The sequence below is a fragment of the Dipodomys merriami genome, unplaced genomic scaffold (assembly GCF_024711535.1).
Source record: "Dipodomys merriami isolate MVZ:Mamm:240054 unplaced genomic scaffold, mDipMer1.0.p SCAF_263, whole genome shotgun sequence".
In the NCBI taxonomy this organism is placed as follows: Eukaryota; Metazoa; Chordata; class Mammalia; order Rodentia; family Heteromyidae; genus Dipodomys; species Dipodomys merriami.
Genome location: NW_027204082.1, coordinates 1498606 through 1523597, shown reverse-complemented (window position 1 = coordinate 1523597; position 24992 = coordinate 1498606). Strand labels below are relative to the sequence as shown.

The 24992-nt window shown below is 44.9% G+C and overlaps 1 protein-coding gene across 2 annotated transcripts in view; it reads right to left on the bottom strand.

Annotated features, from left to right (window-relative positions):
- Positions 1 to 14192: 14192 nt before the first annotated feature.
- LOC138837143 (thrombospondin-4) overlaps positions 14193 to 24992 on the bottom strand; it is a 75684-nt gene continuing 64884 nt past the window's right edge. For both annotated transcript variants that reach the window (XM_070035941.1, XM_070035942.1), the window contains 9 exons: positions 23920 to 24038; positions 22887 to 22939; positions 21055 to 21248; positions 19706 to 19884; positions 18954 to 19002; positions 18666 to 18862; positions 17872 to 18044; positions 15381 to 15520; positions 14193 to 14877 (listed from right to left, as the gene is read on the bottom strand). In XM_070035941.1, coding sequence (XP_069892042.1) covers positions 14816 to 14877; positions 15381 to 15520; positions 17872 to 18044; positions 18666 to 18862; positions 18954 to 19002; positions 19706 to 19884; positions 21055 to 21248; positions 22887 to 22939; positions 23920 to 24038 — 1166 coding nt within the window. In that variant the 3' untranslated portion in view covers positions 14193 to 14815. The remainder of the gene's footprint in view (positions 14878 to 15380; positions 15521 to 17871; positions 18045 to 18665; positions 18863 to 18953; positions 19003 to 19705; positions 19885 to 21054; positions 21249 to 22886; positions 22940 to 23919; positions 24039 to 24992) is intronic.

The following is a 24992-nucleotide window of genomic DNA, read 5'->3' as shown; positions in this document are numbered from 1 at the left end:
TCTCATCTAAATCTTTTTTTTTTTTTTGGAAAAAATTCTGAAAGTGGAATTCAGGTCAAAAGCGTGTAGGCATTTCACCACTGTTTCCTGTTTCAAGAACAAGGAATGTGAACAGCCTCCAGAAGTAACTTTGAGTCTTTATAAGTTTTTTTTTTCTGCTTTCAAAAGGACAAAAGCCCCTCAATCACCTTATTGTTTAAATAATGATACAAGAAAAATACCCTAATGACATTATTTAAAATAGTGATAAAAGATTTTAAAAAATCTGATTTCTGGGGAGGTTGAACATTCTTTCACACAGAACAGGGAAAATGAAAACTGGAAGTTTATAAAAGATCCTTTAAAATCTTTCAGATATATACAAAAGCAAGATTATTCTGTGGTAGCCATGATTCTTAACCTAGGATTCATAGGCTGAAGTGGATTGTTTCCCTGAGTTTATGCACAAAGTTTGTATCATGAGCATATTAGTAAGGAGAGGAACTTTTCCTCTCATCACAATGTGCAGCGTTAGTCCTTGAGATGGATGATTTCTGCCTCCAGGAGGGAAAAAAAAAGCAATCCAGGAAGACCTTGGAGGGCGATTTCCTTGGTTTGAAGCTGTGTGAGCTGGGTAGCCAGTAATTAACTTCTCTGTGCTTGTTTCCCTTCCTATCTCTTGAAAGATTCATGAAGCAGATGATAATCCTCAGGGAGGCTTTGAGGGCATCCTTGACCTTAGAGCTAGGTTAGACTGGGCAGCCAAGCTCCTGCAAATTACATTTTTCCCTCTGGGCAGGTGGCACATGGCGAGACTAGCAGTCCTAGCTAAGCCAGCCAGCCTCCAGCAGGAGTGACAGCTGCGCTTGCTAAATGGAAATGTGCTTCTCCACAAGCTGGCTGCTTCCAGAGTCTGTTCCTGGCACACTCCCCTAAGCCTTCAGAAGAATAGGTTGGAAAAAAAAACAAGTGTTGTTTCCTTGCTGCCATGTGCAAAGAGCAGGAATGGGGTCATCTTCCTGGGAGCCCATGAAAGTTATTCTGGGTGTGCCGAGCAGGGATGAGCGGCCTGCTGCCACTCATTTGCAGAAGAACAGAAGCACATACCACAGATGTGATTGGTGGGCGAGGTCAGAAAGATGAGTGACATCAGTACCAATACTCCCTCTAGTTTCCATTGTACTTATCGTACTCCAGCCTGTCCTTGGAGGGGGCAGGGAGGTCTAGCTGAGTGGCTGAAGAATAGGATGGCTGAGGAAAGTTGGCTGAGAGAAAACTTGGCAATTTTCTGTGTGTGTGTATGTGTGTGTGTGTGTGTGTGTGTGTGTGTGTGTGTGTGTGTGTGTGTGTGTGTGTGTGTGTGTATACATGTATAGTGTACATAGGAAACTCTTTGAGATTTCAGATACCCTAACACTGGATTAAGCAAAATCAGACTGGACTAGTTTACTTCTGACCCTGAACTAGTTTACTTCTCCCCTTCTTCCTCTTTCCACCCCCAAAGCATCAGTTCCCTTCAGTCCAGTTGGAGGCCATTCCTAGGTGTGATTCACCTGTCCTCCGGTCTACTACCTGGGAAGAGACAGTGGCTTCTGTACCACAAGAAGTCCAGAAATGCAGAAGTGCAGCTGCTAGTGGCTGCACATCAGTGTGTGACAATGATCAAAGAGATGGTCAAGCCACCAGGTCACCTGCTGCAGTGTCTTCCAGTTGTAACAGAAATCTCTTTATGTAAATAAGGTATGGAGTGCATTGTGGGGCAAGATGGATCTCAGGGAGTCCCTCCTCATGACTGAGATTTCTCAGTACCAGCTGTGTTACTCAGTCGTCGTCGTCGTCGTCGTCGTCGTCGTCGTCGTCGTCGTCTTCTTCTTCTTCTTCTTCTTCTTCTTCTTCTTCTTCTTCTTCTTCTTCTTCTTCTTCTTCTTCTTCTTCTTCTTCTTCTTCTTCTTCTTCTTCTTCTTCTTTTCTTCTTCTTCTTCTTCTTCTTCTTCTTGTGACAAATACCTGGAAAAAACAATTTAAAAGGAAAAAAAGGTTTATTTTGATTCCTGGTTAAAGTTTCAGTCCACTGTTGACTGGCTGTTATTTCTTGGCTCTGGTGAAGCAGAAGAGCATGGTAGGGCAGAGCTGCACATCTCATGGTGGTCAGGAAGTGGAGAGAATGCATGCGGTAGTGAACCTCCTCCTCCTCTTGTTCTGCCAGGGCTCCTGACCTAGAAGGAAATAGAGCACTTACTTCCTCTAGCTTTATCAAGGCTGATAGGGGTGGGGGGAAATGGTCCCCTTCTCTGAAGGGAACACTGCTTTTCACTCTCCATTTCCTAAAATCTATCCAACCTTCACAAATAGCTCCTTTATTCAACGTCCCTAATTACCCAGTCTGAAGTTTCCCTCCTTTTGTGGGAGGGAGGGTCTATGTTACGTGAAGCAATATACCTGGGCTGAAGTGCAGGTCCTTTCACTTACTACCTGTGAGACTAGGAAAAAAGTTAACCTAACTGGCTGGCAGACTGGTCAAGGTTTACTCTTTCTTATGTTCCCTTAGGACTCAGAGAGTCTTGGACATCACAAGTGGAATTCAAGTGAGTAGAAAGGGTACACTGGGGAGTGAAGCACATGTGGACATAGACTCTTGCCAAGGTTCCTGGGCAGATATACACATTGTAAAGCCAGATCCTCTGCAGGGTTTTTCTTTATTCATTTTTTTATTCTATTTGTGTGTGTGTGTGTGTGTGTGTGTGTGTGTGTGTGTGTGTGTGTGTGTGTGTGTGTGTGTGTGTGTGTGTGTGTGTGTGTACTAGTCCTGGGGCTTGAATTCAGGACCTGGTTACTGTCCGTAGCTTCTTTTGACCAAGGCTGGCACTCTACCACTTGATCTACACCTGTTGTTTTATTTTTTTTTTACTTATATGTATTTAATTTATCTTACAATGGTGAGGATTGAATCTAGGGCCTCTTACATGCCAGACAAAATCATCCTACCACTGAGGTACAATCCTTTTGTAAGATTTTCATTGGTGGCTTTTCTTTTGCTTTCTGGTACTGGGACCTTGTGCTCTTGTTCAGTTTGCTTGCTTGCTCATGGTTGGTTCTCTATCACTTGAGCCATGCTTCCATTCTGATTTTTTGCTGGTTGTTTTGGAGGTGACATCCCATGGACTTTTCTGACTAAGCTGGCTTTGGAACATGATTCTCCAGATCTCAATTTCTTCAGTAGCTAGGATTGCTGGAGTGAGCCAGGTACTCAATTCTGAATTAAAAAAAAATACGTTGGAATGTCAGATGTGTGGCACACATCTGTAGTCATAGCTAAGCAGGAGGCATAGACAGGAGGACAATGGATCTCTGGCTGTCCCAGGCAAAAAGCATAAGACCATGTATGAAAAAATAACTAAAGCAAAAAACGGATGAGGGCCTGGCTCAAGTGGTGGAGTACTTGTTATGAGCAAGAAGTTGAGCTCAAATCCCTACCCTCCACCCCCCAAAAAAAGCAAAAAGAAAAAGGCAAAGAAAAGACAAAAAAAGATGTTGGATATCCAGATTTTTGTGTACTTTAGATGTTTGCTTAGCAAAAGGAAAAGCCAACAACCACCACCAAAAATTCAGGTCGTTTTTGACTCTATAAGTTTATATCAAGCAACCTGACCTCTCCTGGGCTGGGACACACTGCTTGTCCCTAATTGCTAGAAAAATCATTTTCCCTGTCAAGAGATGTTTAGGATAAGGCTAAAAAGGGCTTAGAGTTTTTCCCCACAGACAAATGCCTTCTACCTAGAGCCAGAGAGCAGAGGAACTTCAAGAAGAACTTTTTACCAGCTTGCATTACTTACTTTTGTCTAATTGTGACCAATAATGCCTGAGAGAAATAAGGGAGGAAAAGTTGCTTTTGCGTGCAGCTTCAGAGGGTACACTCTGTGGCTGCTTGGTCCCACATGTTTGGAGACACCGTTATGGCAGCGGAAGTGGGTGGAGGAGGACTGTTCATGTCACCAAAGACAGAAAACCAAAAGAGACAGACCAGCAGCTAGGTATCAGCTTCAAAGGCTTGGCCCGCAGTGGCCTACTTCTTTCAATAATACCCTTGAAATTTCAGAACCTCCCAAAGTGGCATCACTAGATAGGGACCAAGTATTCAACATCTGATTCTATGAGTACACTTCAGATCCAAACCATAATAAAACTCATGTAGTTAAAAAATAACTCCATATTAGAATGAGGACAGCTCTCACTCACAGAGGCCTGGACTAAAGCAGACTGGAGCTGAGGACTTTTTTTGTATCCATTGCAGTGCATACTATAGTACCTGGCTTATATAGAATAATTATTCAATGGAAGTTTGAAGAATGAATGAGTGAATGATGGATGGCCTTTTGCTTCTTTCATTGTGATAACCCTAGTTTCACATTTAGTGGAAGTGTAGCGGGGGCAGGGTCTCCTAGACTGTCAAGGCCCTAGGCTGAGTGAGAAAACTTAGCCAGGAAATTGACCCTTTACTGAAAACAAAGAGATGCAGTCACTGAAAACCGTAAAACGTATTTCACAAGTACTTCGGCCCTAGCTCATATCCTGCCTAATTAAAATTGTGCACTAACAACCTGCTGTACAACCTTGTGCATCTCCCGTGATTAACTGCCCCCTGCTTCAAAGGTGCAGACGCCCTGGTGTGTACATCATGTATCCTCCTGTAACTATCTTTGTAACAACTCCCTGCTTCAAAGATGCAGGTGCATATGTTATCATGTTTCTGGAATGTACAACCCCAACTTGCTTGGCCGTTTGGGCCTTTATAAACTAAGCCTTATCGCTGGTCCGGGGGTCACAATTACAGCTCCTGAGTCTGAGCAGTGTCCCTGACCGGTCAGTTCGCTGAGCTCTAATAAAGCTTCCTCCTTCTGACTTTGTTCTCTGTGGTGGATTCTTTCTAGTACTCCATTATAGAAGGACAATGGAGAAATCATCTATAGGTGATTTCTAAAAGAAAATGAAGCTTCAGAATTCATTCGGAGCCTAATTTCCAGTTATTTAAATTCAGGGTGTTGTTTCTTATGAAGTTGTTGCTCTTTGTTCAATTATTTGGATTGATAAATACAACTCTTTAGAAATAGATAAATGGAACTGAACAATTCACACTTAGCACAGTGCTAGGAGCAGAACTGTTTATTCTACTTGTAATGAAATTGAAGTCACCTTGGGAATAGGACTATTTCTTGAAGATTTCTGCCCCCTAGTGGATTATATGCATTGGAAGCCTCTTGATGCTGTGACTTGATGTTGACCATTTTAAGTCTACAAGCAGAAGGGTAAATATGGTCAAGACCCCTCAGAAATCTAATGGGCTAAATGGGCTTTTGAAAAGTTTGTTTCCAATCCTGATCATCAGAGTTTGTGAGACAGGGTGAGAGTGGGGTGAAATGGTTTAAGAGATTTATTAAAAAGCAAGACTGATTGCAAACAAGGGATGGTAACACTTGCTTAAAATCCTAGCCCGTAGGAAATTGAAGCAAGAAAATAGTGAGGCCAGAAAGATTTTGTTAAAAAACAAAATAAAAATGGAGTGAGAACTTTTTCAATTAAAGTGATTCATAAGTTTTTCATAGACATTATATTGCTACTTGTTATTCTGTTGAATAATATAAAATAAGCAATTAATGAGCAGCTAGCTATCCAGAAAAACCAACCAAATTTGGTGACTGATGTTCACACACTGTTTTTGGTGAATGTATTTGCTCTATTATGTTTTATGGCATACATGTTTACTATTATGTACAAAGGTAAGCCTCCTATAAGGAAGATTTGTGTACTAGATCCCAGCTTGGATAATGGATTGAAATAATTTTTTGCCCCCAGGTAACTCCAGACTAAAGTTGTGACTTCTTAAGACTTAGCCAGGCCAAGGATGAGATCTGGGCTGGGCCATCTTTGGTAACATCTCTGAGACTGTGGAATTTATAGGGTAAATAAAGTGGCCTGGCCTAAACACAGGCAGAGATGAGAACAAAGCCGAACAGCCAGAGCTGAGTAATCCAGGTTTAATTGTAGTGGCTCATGAAAGAGAGCTTAGACTGAGTTGAAGTCTGCCTTACTGGTGAATTAAAAGGTAAAATGTTTCTCTTATTTCTTTTTTATTTCTCATCTACTTATTACATTTAATAGCCCCTATTTCTGTTAGCCTAAATTCTGCAAACCATTTCAAGATGGTCATTGTTTTTTTTTGTTTTTTTTTTTGTTTTTTTTTTTTTTTTATAGCATTTGGGTTTGTGCTACTCCTTTTCTTTCTTTTCTTTCTTCCTTCAATTGGCCATGGGGCTTTTCTTGATCAAGACTAGTACTCTACCACTTGAGCCACAGCTCCATTTCCGGCTTCTGGTTTTCCTGTGGTTAACTGGAGATAAGAGTCTCATGGAGGGGGCTGGGAAGGTAGCTCAGTGGTAGAGCACTTGCCTTGCATGTATGAGGCCCTGGGTTCGATTCCTCAGCACCACATAAGCAAAAAGAAAAAAAACCGGAAGTGGCGCTGTGGCTCAAGTGGTAGAGGGCTAGCCTTGAGAGAGCTGAGGGACAGCATCCAGCCCCAGAGTTCAGGCCTACGACCGGAACCCCCCCCCCCCCCCCACACACACTCATGGACTTTCCTGCCCTGGCTGACTTTGAACTCTGATCCTCGGATCTCAGCCTCCTGAATAGCTAGGATTACAAACACAAGCCACCAGCTATGCTACTCCTTTCCTTCTTGCAGAAAGCACATGTATGTAGGAATTTTATTTGACACCAATTTGTGGGCATTGATCGCCCCTCATCTCTGTATTCAGGCTGAGGCTCTCTGCTTCTGCCTCTGGTGATTGGAAGGTCGATGGACAGGTCATTGGAAACACATTTTGGAGATGGAAGTGTGAGGCCTAGAGGTGGCTCTGGTTATCTGAGGTCCATGTGCCTGAGTATAGAGCCCCTGGGAGCTACCCCCACACCCTTTCTCCTATATCTTCTGCCACCTGTTGTTCTTTGATAGGGCAGATCTCTGCTTGCAATACACCCCTCCATTCTCTCACCTTGAGCACCTTTGATATCAGTCTGTAGTGGGGCTCCTTTCTCAACCCAACTGCTCCTTGCAGGAATATGGGAGCCTGTGTGGCTTTCAGAAAAGAAAATCTTCTTTTAGGCTCCACTGTTGCTACCACCATAGCTCTTTGGTTCTGAGGTAGGGGAGTGTCTGGTCCTCTACCACACGGGGACACTGTCAAACCATTGCCATCAAGGTAGGCTTAAATATTTGACTCTGTGGGGCCCTCAGCTATGTTCCCTGGGTGTGAACTAAGCGTCCAGCCCACAGTCATTCAAGTTGCCCCATTAGAGGCTTTTACCCTTTCATGCAATGTAGGATTGGGACAGACATGACCATTCTATATCCTCCACTCTCTGCTCCCAGCCCCCGCCCCCCACACCCCCCCAGAAGAATCCTTTTCTCTCCTTCCTCTCATGTCCCTCTGCACCTTGTATCACTTCAGGTTTCATTTATTGATGTAGCTGACTTCTAATCAGTATTCCACGTGACTTTTGTTTTTTCAGGTAGAATCCAGACATTCAAAATAGTGTTTTTGTTGGTATTCCTCTTTCCTATGAGAACAGCCCACCATCCGGGGTCATTCTGATGTGGTCGGCCAGGGTCTCACACTGGTTACCTCCTCCCTTCCCATTCAGGAAGAGTGGGCATAAGCTTCTCACCTTAGCCAGGTTGTGGTGGGTATGGGCAGAGTGTCAGACTGCAAGCTGTCCTGACTTTCATGGACCTAATGCTAAGTCCACAAGGGCAGTTAGGGAAGTGTGGGTAACAAATAATGGGAGACCAGGAACAGACAAAATTTCTTGGTCAAAAGCAAGAGAAAATGGGGCTTTTCTCCCTAGACTACAGATATGTTCTCCCATACTGAGACAGAGTGGACCAGTAAAGAAATGGCTGTGCAGTTTCATACGGACTTGGAGACCCTACTTGTGGTCTCTTAGCCTCTGAGTATCGCCACAGTACATCAGGAGGAATCTGTTGCGTATGCCCTCCATGTTAGTCAGCATTCTTTTCCTATAGTTTAATAACTGAGATCACCTACTTAAAAAGGTTTGTTTTGCTTCAAGTTTCAGATGCGCTTGTGATAAGTAATCCAGTCCCATAGGAACAAGAACTTACTAGCAAGAGGAAAGCATTCCTTCACCCATGAAGGCTCTTTTCTCATGGAGGAAACACTTCCCACCAGGTCCTGCATGCTGGCACATCAGTTAGCAATGATGACGCCTCACCATGAATTGCGGGGGGGGGGGCAAACCACATTTAAGCAAGGGATTTGAGAGCTGAAACAGGCTACCCAGGCCATATCATGATTTTACAGTCGCTGGCTGGGCAAGCCAGGGCAACATCTCTTTTCCCTCTTATGCAGGAATGTAGGAATAGGCTGAGTTCTTCATTTGGAGTAGAGAATACATTTCCCAGGCTTCCCTTCCCCCTAATTAAAATTTTCTATCAGTGTTGACTATCATGATGCTTTTGTTGGTATTGTCTTTTCCTCCTGAGAACAACCTCTGTACATAGAAAACACAATTTACGCTGACTTTGGCCTATATAATGAATATTTGATTAAGGTTATAAATTGTAAAACCATAAGTTTTTAAGTTCTACCAAAAAAATCTTATTACGCCATATACAAATCTACTTATGACTCTATAGCAAAATTTATAGTCACTTTAAAGCTTTTGATTAATTTTTCATGCCATTTGAAAATGTGGTTAATTAAATTTCCTTAAACATTTGTAATTTATAATTGTATTTATAAATTTAAATGTTCAATTTTTCTGTCATTTGTCTGACAAAACCTAACCATACTTAAATTATTCATGTAAATATAACAAATTTATAAATACCATCGGCTACAAATTATCCTAACTACTACATTACTATTTACATATTTGACCAAATTCTTCCATGCCTTTCAACTTAAAAATAATTTAAATTCAAGTGCTCAGCTATTCATTTTAAAGTGGAATCGCAGCTTCAATTTATTGGATTCTTTTTTTCACGTTTCAGAAATTTATTAATCAGTGTAACAAATCCAAGAAATCAGCATCCTTATGTCATGCATTTGCAGGAGATATTTCCTGGTAGAGTGGAAAATTGTATGGATGGCTTCTGAAAGACTTTCATTTTGAGCAGCTTCATTGTGAGCTTTTGAAAAAAAATGTACAAGTCTGGCCCTTCTTTCTTCAGCTTGCTGTAGTCCACAGTCACTAAGTAGAACCTGTATTGATCATTGGGACCCAGCTGTTCCAGGGTTCTGGGTTATTCTTCCTGTGCCAGCTGACATCTGGATTGAACAGAGCCAGGCTGCTTCAGTACCTCCCGCTCCAATACATACAAAGGGGGGGATCAAGCTTGGATGTTTCTTGGCCTGACTGCAGCTCTGATACAGCATGTTTGTAGCAGAGGCCTGACATTCAAAAAGAATAAACAAACCTTCCAGATGTGAGACTTAAGTCGTCTTTGAACCTTTGCTGGTGTGGATATCCAAAGTCACCCAGATCCACCTCCCTGAAAGATCCCTACTGAATTCTCTCTCTCTCTTTTTTTTCAGTCATGGGGCTTGAACTCTTGGCCTGGGCACTGTCCCTTAGCTTTTCAGCTAAAGGCTAGCGCTCTACCACTTGAGCTACAGCAGCATTTCTGGTTTTCTGGTGGTTTATTGGAGATAAGAGTCTCACAGAGGGGCTGGGAAGGTGGCTCAGTGGTAGAGCGCTTGCCTTGCAAGCCTGAGGCCCTGGGTTCGATTCCTCAGCACCACATATGCAAAGAGGAAAAAAGCCAGAAGTGGCATTGTGGCTCAAGCGCTAGAGCGCTAGCCTTGAGCTGAAGAGCTGAGGGACAGTGCCCAGGCCCAGAGTTCAGGTGCCACAACCAGACCAAAAAAAAAAAAAAAGAGTCTCACAGACTTTCCTGCCTGGATTGGCTTTGAATTGTGATCCTCAGATCTCAGCCTCCTTAGTAGCTAGGATTGCAGGTGTGAACCACCAGTGCCCGGCTCCCTACTGGATTCTTTAACATGCTAAATTTTCTTTAATATTGCGTGTGTGTGTGTGCGCACACGCGAGTGTGCACATATGCTCATACCAGCAGTAGGAGTTGAACAGCCTGGCCAGAATCCCTTGACTTTTACTCAAGGCTGTGCTCCACCACTTGAGCCACAACTCCACTTCTGGCTTTTTGGTGGTTAATTGGAGAGAAGAGTCTCAATAGACTTTCCTGCCCAGGCTGGCTTTGAACCTTAAATCTCAGATCACAGCCTCCTGAGTGGCTAGGACTATAAGGCATGAGCCACCAGCATCTGATATTCCAAATATTTTAATTATTACTTATGTAAAGATAATTCCTACTACACTTTGGAAATATCCCCCAAGTGCACAGGTGTGGAATGCTTGGTCCCAAGGCTGCTGTACTATTAGGAGTTGGTGGAACCTTTAGGAGGTGGGGCCTACTTAGAGGAACTTAGGTCTTTGGGGCATGTCCTTAAGAGGGCTGATGGATACAGTAGCCCCTTCCTGTCTCTCTGCTTCCTGGCTGCTAAAAAGTGAACAAGCTTCTACTTCAGGATCCCACCATGATTATACTATATTATCACAGCCCAGAGTTACAAGACTCACTCAGTTCATGGGCTGAAAAACGCTGAAACCATGAGCTAGAACCTTTCATCTTTTAAAGAGGATTATCTTAAGAGTTTCGTCACAGTGATGGAAAATTGACTGATATTCTCTAAGCACCACAGAAAAATGTTAGGCTGATGGGTCCAATGACTTCAGCAGCTCTATCTATTCTCCTTTCTTTTTTTCTTTTTCTTTTTTTTTTTTTTTTTGGGTCCGGTCGTGGGGCCTGAACTCTGGGCCTGGGCGCTGTCCCTCAGCTCTTCAGCTCAAGGCTAGCACTCTACCACTTGAGCCACAGTGCCACTTCCGGCTTTTTTCTTATGTGGTGCTGAGGAATCGAACCCAGGGCCTCGAGCATGCAAGGCAAGCGCTCTACCACTGAGCCACCTTCCCAGCCCCTCTCCTTTCTTTTTGTATATATATTTTTTTCTTTTTTTTTATTGTGAAAATACTGTACAGAGGAGTTACAATTACATGGGCAAGATAATGAGTACATTTCTTGTCAAGCATTGTAGCCTCCTCCTTTGTTTCCTCTTTCCATCCTTTCCCATCCTCCCCCGGCCCTCCCCCTCTTTTTGTATATTTTTAAAAGCCAGTATTGGGGTTTGTACTCAAGGCCTTGCACTTGCTCAGCTTGCTGCTTTTGCTTCTAGCTTGATTGGGGATCTACCACTTGAGCCACACTTCTAGTCTTGCTTTTCACTGGCTATTTTGGAGGTGAAGTCCCTCACAGACATTTTTCTGCCCAGCCTGGCTTTCAACCTCAGTTCTTCAGATCTCAGCCATATTAGTAGCTAGAATTACAGGTGTGACACACCAATCACCCAGCCTCTATACTCAAAAAGTTTTTCTTAGGAATAAAAGATCTTTAGCACAAAAGAAACTATCACAAGTCTTCGAATCCCAAAGATACAAAAGAAGGCAAGGAGATGGCTCAACATCAACGCAGATTTGTTGGAGAGAAAAGCCTGCAGAGAGGGCTTCTGGCAAAGAACTGGAGCCTACAGCCACTTACAGACAGAAAGGTTTTATAGGGGTAGATGAGCAGGTCATGAAGGAGGGAGGGGCCTACCTGCCCAAGTGTGCTGAGTGGTGAGGAGGGGTCTGAACAGGTTCAGGGTTGCTATGGGGGTAGCTAAGGATGTAGTCTGTGGTCCCTTAGGCCTGTGGTTGGTTGGTTTACAAGGCGTTACTTGTGGTTGGGGTGAGTGTTAAGTTGACTAATAACTAGAGGGTGAGAGGAGAAGGGGAATATTTCTGTTTTGAATTGATGTTAACAAAAATCCCTGGGCAAGGGCCTCAACATGGAGGTACTTTGGCTAAGCAGACCTAACATCGAGAAATTTGAGGTGAACTTCTCAGTGGACTGAAGTTGTTTACCAACCAACCATTCAGACAGGGATGTGTGATTTGGAGCTGTGGACCCTTGGAGGAAAAGGTTGAATTCTCTTTTATAATTCCAGTGTTACTAGGGCCTGAGTGTGTGCCTGCAAAAGGTACACATGCATCTCATTTCTTTTGGTTCATGTTATCAATTATCTAGATATCGAGTTGCTCCACCTTTGGATTGGGTTTTTTTTTCTACTTATTTTTCCAGTTATCTCCCTACTTTGAGCTATTAAAAATGTTCTCAGGTATTTAAATAATAGATGACTGGATTCTGCCCCTCTCACGCTTTGGTGCTGAGGTCCATTTCCAAAGTTTCCAAAGCTTCACACGATCACTTGTAATTATGAGCACGACTAATAACAGGTTCTTAGGCAGAGGCAGAATGTGCTAGGCCTCTTTCTGAATGTGTTCCCCTAGTCCTGGGCTTCACCTGCTGTTCCTGGATCTTTTTGATCCAAGAGCTCTACTGGGCATGGTTCTTCCCACAAAGCCCAGCTTCATCCTCGTTGCCAGCATACTTCTCATCCCCTCTGACCCTCATGAGAAGTTAGGAAACATCAATGTTGGGCTGAATTCACACTAGTGGATGTGTAATCACATCCATTCCAACTCCTGGTGCCATTATTATCAAGGTAGCCTTAATAGGAAAATCACTAACCCAATGGAACTCCAATAGAAGTCTGAGTCATTGTGCCAACGTTGAGTATAAAAAATATTCTACAGGGGGTGTGGAGGGACCTACTAACTCTCCCCACAGATTCTGTCTGGCTAACCTTTCTCTAGTGCTTCCTGGTTTTTGTAACTTTTTCTGGAATTCTCCTGAAACCTTCAAGCTCTTTACCTCAGCATCAAGATACAGAGGAGGGATGACAAGGAATCGGGCAAAGTACTGCACCCAGCCCAGCCCTATGGGGAGGCATGTTTAAGAACCGGTTCTGTGTAATCCTGACTGGTAGTATGTGTTCTCTGATGGTTTTGCATAGTGAAGAGGTCTTATTTCTCCAACAATGCAATAAGATTCCTAAGAGGTGGAAATATCTTCTAGATCTCCTTCTGGGCAGCCTGGTAGGTAGTATGGGTATAGACTGTGAGAGCTTCCTTCCTGTGGACATAGTGCTTTCTCAGAGAAATGGCCCGTGGTAAGGGGTCCATAATGGGGGTGGGCTATTTCCTCTTCTCCCCAGCCTCAGAGAACAGTGCATGGGGAAAAAATGGGAGTCATGGAACACTTTTGTTAAGGAACCCAGTTGGCTAAAAGCCAGAATTTAGCTTAAGATCTGTTTGACCAACACATTTTCCTCTGGAAGAAAAACATGCCATATACAGGATTTGATACACCTCGGTGTATCCAACCTCCCTGAGCTTTTTGTGCTCTAGGTTAGTACTCTGCCCCTTGAGCTACCGCTCCACTTCTAGCTCTTTGGTAGTTAAGTGGAGATAGTCTCACAGACTTTCTTGCTTAGCTAGCTTTGAACTGATTCTCAGATCTCAGCTTCCTGAGATCTGGCCAAAACATTACCATTCTAAGTCTACCATAGAGTGGATCAAAGATTGATTGGGTCAGAGGATTCTTGAAGGAACTGAGGGCTTAGGAAGGCTTTTTGTAAGCAATAAATGGTAAAGAAGCCAGGCATCAGTGGCTCACACCTGTTTCCTAGCTACTCAGGAGGCTGAGATAAGAGGATCATAGTTCAAAGCCAGCACGGACAGGAAAGTCCTTGAGATGTTATCTCCAATAAACTAATCGTGCTAACAGTGCTTATCCTTTATTTATGATTAAGATATGTTTTATAATTCTGGAATAGAAGAGTATAATACCACCTAGTGATGTTCCTTGGAATTAAATTTCTAGGGAGCATATAATTTTTTTTGTCTGGATCTCTGGCTTTCAACAGGAAAAGTAAGAAAGTCTAATACACAAATTAGGGCAGTTTCTGCCCTGTACAAAGAGCTCCTAGTAATACCATAGTTAGAGCATGTATTTTGACTTGGCTCACATGATCTCTCTACACCTCTAATGCTTGAGAGGCACGTAGGATTGGGTGTATGGCTCAAGTGCTAGAGTACAAGTATGAGGTCATGGATTCAAACCCCAGTGCTGCCTAAGAAAAGAGGCATTCATGCTTCACTTTTTCATCCAGCAAACATTTATTGATAGCGACTTCTTATCTGGTACTATGGGATTATTTTCAGTATGTTCATATACCACTAGGGGGAGCCAAACATGAAAATAAGCATTAAGAATTCTGTTAATGGTTCTGTGGAAAGTGCGTGTGGTGGGGAGGGGAGATGGGAGTGCTTGGAACTATCAGGGAAAAATTGGGCCAGTCTGATGCAGGACTGGTCAGACGTTTTCCCAGGGAAAGTGCCCTTGGGGACGTGTTTCTGGGACATCCCTCCTTAGAAAGAGGAAGACATGGAAGCCAGCACAGACCTGTCAGGTGTGAAGCTAGTTAATATGACCACAGGTAAGACCCTTACCTGGGTCTTCAAGTGCACAGACTGCTCACTTGAGAAGACTGGCTTACCCTGTCCAGCCCTTAGAAAACCACCTATGCCATGGAAGCCTGAGCCATATGGAGACGACTTCGGAGTGTCACGCTGGTTAGAAACGATCTCTTCTCCTTTATTTCCACATTTGTATAAAAAAAAAGTTTTGATATATTTGGGTTGGTGAAAGAAAGCTACAGTTTATACAAGGAAAATGATAGAATGTTAAAAATATATGGTTTTAGTATTTAGAAAATCAGTGGTGAATTGCTTTCATAGTTTAATTATCCAAGCGATCGAAATTCTGGGTTTGAAACTCCTGGAAGTCCTCTGGGATGGTGTCTGCAACAGAAAGGGGGCACAAGGCGTATGGTTAGTAAGGATTCTTTGACCCAGGAATTCTGGCCATCGCATGCTACGCAAGCCCTGTAGGGGGCGCTGTCTGCCTGCCCAAGAGGCCCTGCAAGGCCCACAGCCATTTTTTGTTTCAGGCTGTTTTGCAAATTGCTGGATTTAAGCCAGGTAGTGCACATTCAGAGACCTAAAGAAAATCAGCAAGCAGCGTGGCTTTTCAGTCTGTGAGCCACATGAAAATAAAGGTGCCTGTAAATTAAACCTCCGTTTCTTCCACACCCTAACCATGCAGTTAAATTCAGTTAAGTCTGAATTTCCACATCTGTAAAAGAGGTAACCTGAGGTCTACTTTTTAATCTGTTACACAGAGATGATCAGGTTTTAATGAGCATATGAGTTATGGCCATTGGGGCAGAAAGTATGTTATAGAAATAAGGTAGTGTTGTTTGATGCTAATAATAATATTGTTCAGTATTAAGAGTATATATTACCATTGCAGCGATACTTGAGGTTGGACCAGATGATGTTTTCTTGAGAGAAGCAGAAAACGCCAAGTCGGCCTCCACGCATGGTGGTGTCTATTGTGACCCCAGAATCAGCCACCAACTCAGAGCCTTCATAAAATCGCACTCTGCAGACAATACAGGTAGAGTAGGTCTCTGTGAAATCTACCCAAGGGGGAAGAGCTCATGGCGAGACCAGGGTGAGGGTCCCACTTCCTACTTATACCTTTGCCTTTCTACTCTGAGTCCTACTGACCAGAACTGGGCTGTAGATGATCCCTCCTCCCTTTGCAACAGGAAGATCCTGAGGGGAGGACCTGTGTGTGCATGTCTGTGTAACTTGCCTTTCAAACAGTCTACGATGATGCTAGGCACCTAGTAAATGTGATAGATGCTTGCTGCTGAATTGAAAAGAAATAGCCTGGGGCTGGGAAGGTGGCTCAGTGGTAGAGTGCTTGCCTTGCATGCCTGAAGCCCTGGGTTTGATTCCTCAGCACCACATAAGCAAAAAGAAAAAAGCTGGAAGTGGCTCTGTGGCTCAAGTGGTAGGGTGCTAGCCTTGAGCTGAAGAGCTGAGGGACAGCGCCCAGAGCTCAGGCCCCACAACTGGAAATTAAAAAAAAGAAATAGCCTGTTTTGTCACAGGTGAGGGACTTTGTGACTTGTTTTGGGAGTTAACTTGTGTGGATATCATGTTTAACGCTTCAATTTTTTCTTGAGTCTGGTTTATATTACTTGGAGTGACCATGATTCTCAACAGGAGTCAACCCTTTAGACCTCTGGAGGGGCTTTTTTGGTTGCCCTAGTGGCACTGAGTGACATAAATCAGGGTCACTAGATGCATTGCAGTGCTTTGGAGAGAATAACCAGAGCTCATCCCATACCCTGAATACATTTGTAGTTTCCTCTAGACACATGGGAAAGTGAACAGCCTGTTTCTACTGTGTGGGGCTGAATTCCTTTTGACCACCACAATGTAAATGATTTTAATGTAAATGGATTTTTCCAGGATAAATTGGAAATCTACTGGCTCCCCTGTTTAGCTTTAAAATTAAGAGTTGTTCACCGTTTTAGAATTTCATGTCACCATTGACAACACCATTGTGATATTTAAGTCATTGACATAGCAATCTGTAGTTAAATGTCACCTTTACCATGTGGCTGTTTCATTTTGTCATCGGTGTGTTGTGCCTCCAAATTAACATTATCTTGTTGCATATTGACTTATTCTTTCTCATCTATTGTTAGGGCTCAGATTTTTTTTCTAAAATTATATACATAGGTAGATGACTGTTTTGGTAATCTCACTTGGGGGCAGAGAGGAGGAGGCATTTCAAAATACTTTTCATTTAAAAAGGGTAATTGGGCTTAATAGGGTTGAGAGCATGATCAGAATATATTTCTTACTTTGTAGTAAACAGAGTACATTGGACATAATGCTACGAAGAAGAGAATATGAATTATCCCTCAGACTTTCTGGTTCCACTAAGCTGCTTCTCTAGCTTGGGAAGGCGAGTACAATTCAAAACCTCCCTCTGGCATGAGTGTGCATCTCTTAGTGAGGAGTGATGCAGCGCTAAGCAATGGAGACTAGTTAAAGCCCAGTCCTATAAAGAAATCAGGCAGTTCACATTGGCCTATGCAATGGACAGTTTTTGCTGTGCATGGTCTGTGCCAGGCATTGTATTGGCACTGAGGATATCAAGATTAAAAAAAGACACAGGTGTAGCTGGGTGCTGGCGGCTCACACCTGTAATCTTAGCTACTCAAGAAGCTGAGATCTAAGGACCAAGGTTCAAAACCTTGGACAGCAAAGTCTATGACTCCTATCTCCATTTAACCACTAAAAGGCCAGAAGTGGAGGTGGGACTCAAGTTGTAGAATACTAGTGTTGATTAAAAGAAAAAAAAAAGCTAAGGGACAGTGCCCATGTCCTGAGTTCAAGCCCCAGGACTGAGGAGGCGGGTGGGGGGGACAACAAAAGTAAACAGACCCACAGGTGCTATCCTCATGGCTTTCATGACTCAGTAGTGAAAATAGACTGGAAGGGCTCAGTGTCAGCATGAATCATGAAACAGGAAGTGATTACACAGGGTCCAGAAGAGTCTTCGGAGGGTGTGGGTGGCATTGCAGCAGCGCTCCCCTCCTCGTGTCCCCCCTCCTACCCGTCAGCAGGTAACACTATCAGCCTTCCTTAAGATCCTGGCCCAAGCTTACCACTATTCAAGTCCATCAACGCCCCAAGGCTGCTTCCCACTCAAGCACCCTCACTTCCCGCTTGGCCCTTCTGATGAACGTGCCAGCTGAGGCTAGTAGTGTCTTCCCCTCACTTCTTTTCTGGGAGCCCCGGCCTGAGATTATGGGTGTCCTGGTCCATTCCTGAGGACTCTCTGAAATCAGGACTGCTCAGAGAAATGAAGCTCTGGGCTAGAGAGAGGGAGTGTGTGCTTAGTTCCAAGAGAGGAAGGGCCTGGCCTACCTGATGTAGCCCACTTGGGGCCTGTGCTGCAGGAACCAGCGGTAGGACACCTTGTCTTTCCAGCCCACGTTCCTGGAGTCCTTCCACAGCAGCCGGACTTGGTCACTGGTGTCCCCTGTGTGCCACAGGGAGTTCCGGAGATGCTCCCCGGGGCCTGTCTTGGACTTCACTGCCTGGAGGAGGGCGCAAGCGAGGTGTTAGAACAGGACACACAGCCCACCCTTCCTTCCCCGAGGTGACAAGGTGGTGGCGAGTTCACTATTATGATAAGCCACCTAGGACCAGGCTGAAAGCCTAAAACTTGAATGCCATGTCTATAGAGGGGACCCCAGATCCCAAGAACTGAGCAGTGAACAATGCTATGCCCCCCCCCCCACTCCACATTTTTCCTCCCATGCTTCTGGGGCTCCCTACATTTGCCCAATGAGAGGTCCCACCTCATGCCTTCATGCTACAGTTGATCTCTGTCCTAGCAGGTGACCCTAAATTCCTGTACACAGTTGGGCTCTTTAGTGACAGACATTAACCAGTTTTCAACACTGTGTCTGAAGCATACCCCCAACGTTCCAATATCCTTCACTCACTAAGGTCAAGATTCCTACTAGGAGAGCTGTCTAGAGACTGGTACAAAGGAACAAAGGCAAAGTCACTGGGCTTGGCCCTCTTCTTCCCTGACTTGCACATCAGCATGGATGCATCTGTTTCTTAGATTAAATGGCATTTGGGAGAACTTAGAACTTAGGGGATGAAGGGCCTAGAAGAAAGGGAGATGAGGGCCTTCGAACCATCGATACCTTGAGCTGAATGCCAGGCTCTGCAACAGCTCGGAACGGTGTGGCTTGCCAGTATGTCTGCTCTGTCTGCTTCCACATGACCACGTAGAAGCTGGAGCTATCTTGGTAACCAAAGATAAAGCCTGCATAGTCATCATCTGTCTGCGTATTTACGTGGAAGGTGCCTTCAAAGTCAACACCATTAAACGCAGTGTACCCTGCAGAGACAGGTAAGGTTAGAACACAAGGCAAGCCACATTAGCCGCTGGCACAACCCTACAGGATCTGTAGCTGAGTCCCTGCACGTACCCACTGCCAGGCCAGGATCACTGTTCATGGTCTGCACGATCTCCATACCCTGTGGGAAGAGTTGATGGGGTTAAGAACAGTCCTGAAAAGGACCAAGCAAAATTGGGGAAGCCCAAAACCTCAGACACAACGAGTCTATCTAAGTACTACTATCTAAGTAGTTTCCCTATCTTGTTTTATGCTTCATGTACTAGAAAAAAAAAAAACCAGTGGTGAGGTTTGAATAAAGCTTGAGCTATAATTTTTGCTGATTGTCACTTAAACTGATTCAATAAATCCTAACCTGGGGACTATAGCACACACACACACACACACACACATACACACACACACACACACACACACACACACACACACATCTCTGATAAGCAAAATTTGCTCTGTTACTCTGGAAAGTCTACTAAACCTCTCTGTGCTGTTCTTCATTACCTACACAATAAGGGGACTTGCAGGAGGCAATCTGTTGTCTGTTTTAGAAGTCAGGGATGTGGTTCTAGGATTAGACTGCCTGGGTTCCAAACCCAATTGTCGAAGACACTTACTGCAGTGCCACCATTAGCATGTATTAAAGCTTCCTAAGACTTCATTTCACCATCCTGGATGTGGCAGAATGCAAGTTCTTTGTCTCAGGGCTACTGGACAAATTGAGTGCCACCTGGCTGGTAGTCAGCAGCCTAGCCTGGTGCTTCCCTCCAGCAGATGGGCCTCGGTTAGAGACAAAGCAGAGCTGCTGCCAACTCTGAGACACTCACCTGGTTGAGGACCACCCAGTTGGGGTCGATCTGGGCATCCCCTTCGGGATCCAGGACTACGGTCTGGTAGGCCCGAAAGTCTGTCAGGGTGATCTCGGCGTTCTCCGGGCAGACATCAATCCGATCAATGACGTGATCCTGGTCGAAGTCACTCTCACAGATGTCTCCCACCCCATCCCCTGAGTGGTGAGAAAAGGGACAGGAGCTCACTAATGCCCACCTTTCCTTCCTGAGTAGATGGGGCTGTGCAGGAGAGACAGGAAAAGCCCAAGCCCCGACCCCAGGGCCCGTGATTTCCATCATTGTTGGGGAGGAGCCCTGGGGTGGGTCTTCCTGAGCTATGCTGTGCCCCATTCTGAAGCCCTCATGATGAGGGACCCTGCCAGCCCTCAGGGGACACTCAGAGTTTCTTTTTTCTTTCTCCTGTCATGGGCCTTTGGGCCTGGACACGTTCCCTAAGCTCTTTTTGTTCAAGGCTAGTATTTTACCACTTCAGCTACAGCCATTTCTGGCTTTTCCTGTGATTAATTGGAGATAGGAGTCTCATGGCCTTTCCTGCCTGGGCTGGCTTCAGACTGTAATCCTCAGATCTCAGCCTCTTGAATAGCTAGGATTACAGGCGTGAGCCACGGGCATCTGACCACTCTGAGTTTCTTATAACACCAATTGAGCAGCTGGCCTCTAATTTGTTCCCAGAAAGTTCTTATTACATGCAGTTGGGTTCTAAGTGGTGGGTCTTAAGCCATAAAGTAGAAAGCTTATCATATCAAAGATGAGCTGTTAGTGGCCTGTAGGCTAAATCTAATCCACAGTGTGTTTTGTTCAGCTAATATAAATTTGAACGATTGGAATCTGCATCAGTGTGAATGCACCCTCTCTCCAGCTCACCATTGGTCCCCTCCACTCCCTGCCTTCTCATATCTGCCTGGGAGTACACAGTACCTTCCCTGCCTGGCCCTGCAGGCCCCTGGGTTGGTGAACCCAGTGGATGCCATTTTCACTGTGTCCTCTCTGTCTAGCTCCCAGTGGAAGTGAGCAAAGACTGTGAAGCTGATCTCCAGGCTCCTTGGGGACTGAGCTGTACTATGTGGCTGTATCCTGTTGTGTGTGTTCTCATCTCTGGCTGCTTAGAAAGATGCAAAGTTGAGACGCTTTACTTGAATTGGAGATGGTTGTCTCTCAGAAGTCTACTGGCCAAGCTGCAAGCTGCAGCTACACAGAGAAGCTGGGTTTGAAGCAGCAGATGATGGGAGCTACGAATGCTGGAAAAGCTCTGTGTCCTCAGGGTCCTGTGGAGGTGTCATTCACATGTGTGGCTGGAAGGGAGCCTGGATTCTGAGTCTACTTACTGTTGCTATCCTCCTGAGCTGGGTTGGGGACCAGCCGGCAATTGTCTGGGCCAGGGGGCACCACATCTGGGATGCCATCATTGTCATCATCGTCATCACACTCATCACCAATTCCATCCTTATCAGTGTCCAGTTGGGAACTGTTAATGACGGTGGGGCAGTTGTCTGTGCTGTCCTGGTGGCCATCTCCATCACTGAAGATGAGAGAACATATAGTCAGGAGTGTCTTTTTTTTTTTTTTAAATCAGACCCAGGAGGGTCATTTGCTTTGATAAACGGATAAGACTTTTGGGTCTCAGAGACAATTTTCCCACTTTCCCAACCTCTTAAAATAAGCAACCATGTCTTATTCAAGAAGATAAGAGACTGTTTCTATGATTTGTGACGGAGCTTCCTGACCATCCCTGGGCACTGCTAGATGACACCACCTCAGAGGGCATGTGAAGGGCACAGGGCAAGAGACAGTGGAGCCAGCCTCCCTGTGGGGACCCCGGCTCAGCCACTGAAAGGATGGCTCAGAGTGTTCCATCTCTGCCCACCTGATTCTTACTCTCCCTCTTCTTTTTATTTGATATTGGTATTGTTTGAATTCAGGGGTTCAAGCTGGCCCTGACTTTTCTTCTTTCTAGCTTGATAGGCCACTGATGGTGAGCCTGCTTTGTCCCTTAGAAGATTCTTGGAGTCTACTGAGACCACTTTTGGCAACTTGGGAAAAAAATGGCTATTCCTTTTACCCTACTCCATCTGCATCCTGTCTTGTCCTGGGAACTGTCCCTGCATTCTCTAGGAGAGGATGCAGGAGGAAAACTAGGGGCCAGTATATACCCGTCAGACCCCATTATTTGGGTAGAAGGGGCCTGAAGAAACTGAGGCCAGCTCAGACAAGCAGAATACTGCAGCTCAAATGGCAGAACTGTGTAGTATAGCGAGGCTGCTTTTTTAGGCAAATATCCAGAGTCTGGTAGGATAGGCTATTTTAGAAAATTTCATATATGTTTATTAGTACAGAATGACCAGCAACAGGGAATATTCTTGATGTACATCATTTGGGTAGTTGTCAGTGTGCCAGTCCCAACTTCCTCTCTGCAATGCAAAGAGCCATCCATCTTAGCCTCCAGCCCGCACTGCCCCTCCTGTACAAGGACGGCAATTATAATGAACACAGCCTCCATTTTCTCCATGTCACCCGAGGGCCAGCATTACATGGGGAGCTTTCCTTACATTATCCCGAATCTTCCCTATAATCTGCAAGATGCATTTCATCGTATCTACTTTGTTGGACAAAAAAAAATGCCAGAGACTCTTAAGAGACAGGATATGTTTAAGTTCATTTAACTGGTAAGCATGGCAAGCAAGGACATGGAGCACAAAGGAGATGGGACTTCCTAAGAGCTGTCCTTGAGCAAGGTTGCGTGGAGAACTGAGTCTAGGACCCATGGATCGGGAGAGAAGCCATGCCTCTCCCGCTTTGCTTTGGGATCCTTGCCTTGCCATCCCTGTCCCAACCACCGGATTCTAAGAATTCCCCAAGGAGAATAGCTGGCTTGTAAGAGTTGTATATCCAGTGTCACACTCTAGAGCCTATTGGCTAGACTGCTTCTCCTTTAAGACAGCTTAGCTGCTGGACTGTCTAGCAGCCCATTTGGATATAACCACCCCATACTACATTTTCAGAGGCGTATGATGGCCTTGACCAAGGAAGAGCCACTGCCCTGTCAGTAGCTGAATTCACCCAGAGATCCTAAAGGAAGGCATCTTCAGAAAGCTCTGACACTGAAAGCTCTCTTTAGATGTTTGTACCTGCTTCTCTGCAGCTGGGAGATGTGTCTTACCTGTCCTGATTAGTGTCACAGGAGTCCCCAACCAGATCATTATCCACATCAGACTGCAAAGAGAACACAACATGTTATTTATCCTTGGGCTTGCATGTACAGAATGTTCCAGAGAAGGCAGAGCTGGCCCATCTTCGCTGGATTTCAGGAATTATTTCTCTGGGACTCAGGAGGTATAAAACTGCAAAAGGACAACACCATATTGGTGTAGGCAAAATGCTGAATTTTCAAAAAAGCCTTCTAAATATCAAGCTTCGTCGAGGGACTGCCTACACACCAGATGAGCTGCTTGGAAAGGGTGCTGGGGCAGCACGGCGGCAGGTGGAGACGTGGTACTCTGGCACGAGTTGGAAGGGAGCCAACCGCAGCCTGAGGGACAATGAAAATTGACTTTGTTTGCTTCTGCATTTTGGATTTGAGTCAAAATGGGAAGTGAGTCACCGAGGGCAATAACGATTCTCCTCTCTCAGGGCCTCAGAAACAAATGGCACCTCATGCCCAATGATCCAAACAGGGAGGGGATGAGAGGGAAAACTGAACGCGTCACTGACGGACCTTAATCTGACCTATCCATACACAGGCTGTGGGTTTGGGACCAGAGAGACATGTGATTAGGCTCCCAGTGGTTCCTTACCATGTTCTACTTTCCTTAAAAAAAACAACAACCACAGGGGCATCATTCAGCCCATGTTACTAATGCCATTGATGCTCTACAGCTGTGAGCTGGAGCTCCAAGGGGTTCAGAAATCCCCATCCAGCCTCTGATAGCTGCAGACCATCATGCTCAGGCCAGGTATATTATTTCCCCACCTGTGCTTTATTTACTTATGGTAAAGGTGATGTACAGAGGGGTTTACAGTTGCGTAAGTCAGGTAATGAGTACCTTTCTTTTTTGTGCTTTCCATATAGGAAAGTAGCACCACTGAAGAACTGGCCAACAGGCTCCTCTGTGCATGACTCCACATTGGTCTTAAAGGAGTGTTTGCACAAAGGAGTTCAGCCCAGAGTTTGACTTCCCCTGTGTCCTACTGACCTGGTTTGGGTTGCTGATATCAGGACAACTGTCACAGGCATCCCCCACACCATCACCATCCTTGTCTCGCTGGTCCCGATTGGGAACTTTGGGGCAATTGTCCAAAATGTTTTTTATTCCTGCAAGAGAAGAATGCTCCCTTGGGTCAAGGGGATGTCACAGATAGGAATGGGATACAGTGGTTTTTTAGCTGCTCTAGAGTCCAGGCTCTGGAGTTAGTACCTTCTGCTGGGCCATGGACTCACTACGGCTCTACCTTTCTCAGCAGTTACCTGGAGGCTATTTCAAAGGAAGGGTATTGGAAGACTTAAAATGAATGGCTCTCCAAAGCAATTAACACTTCAATTTATCCTAGATGTCAAGGGCTGTGACAGTAACTAGAGATGGGGCCATGGTGACTAGGTAGGCTAGCACTAGAGAGGGGAATGTCTGGACCATAACTGAGAAACAAGGGCTCTGGGAAATATTGTGTTGACGCCATACCCCATTGGAATCTTCTCATCCTCCCTTTGCATTCAATCAGGTCGTGTTGGTAGCTTGGAATCAAGGATGATGGGGAGAAGGAGTATTGTGGAAACCAATTGGGGCTTTCTTCGGGATGTTTCACTGAACTGGTTTGCTGGGTATTTGCTGGATTGGGGCCATCAGTTGTGGTCACAGATGTTGAGATCATCTTTTAGGGATGTATGGATGTTCGTGTGTGTGTGTGTGTGTGTGTGTGTGTGTGTGTGTGTGTGTGTGTGTGTGTGTGTGTGTGTGTGTATGTGTGTTATAGTTAGAATTTTTCTCCAGATAGTCCTCTATGATGTGATATGAATGTCAGAAACTCTCAAATTCTGGGCCATGCTTAAATGATAGCTGTCCATGGGATTCATCCAGAAATAAATATCCTCCCTCAGCTCCCATGGGGCCTCAGGGCTGGCAAGCTCCAGGAGCTGCCCCTCACCTGGATCTCACAGGAAGTCTCAGTGGGGGGGTCTCTGAAGCTGAGCACTCCTGCTTGTACATCTCTACTCAGAACAGGCAGGATATGACCACACCTCCCTGGGACTGCCTAGCTCTCAGCAGAAACC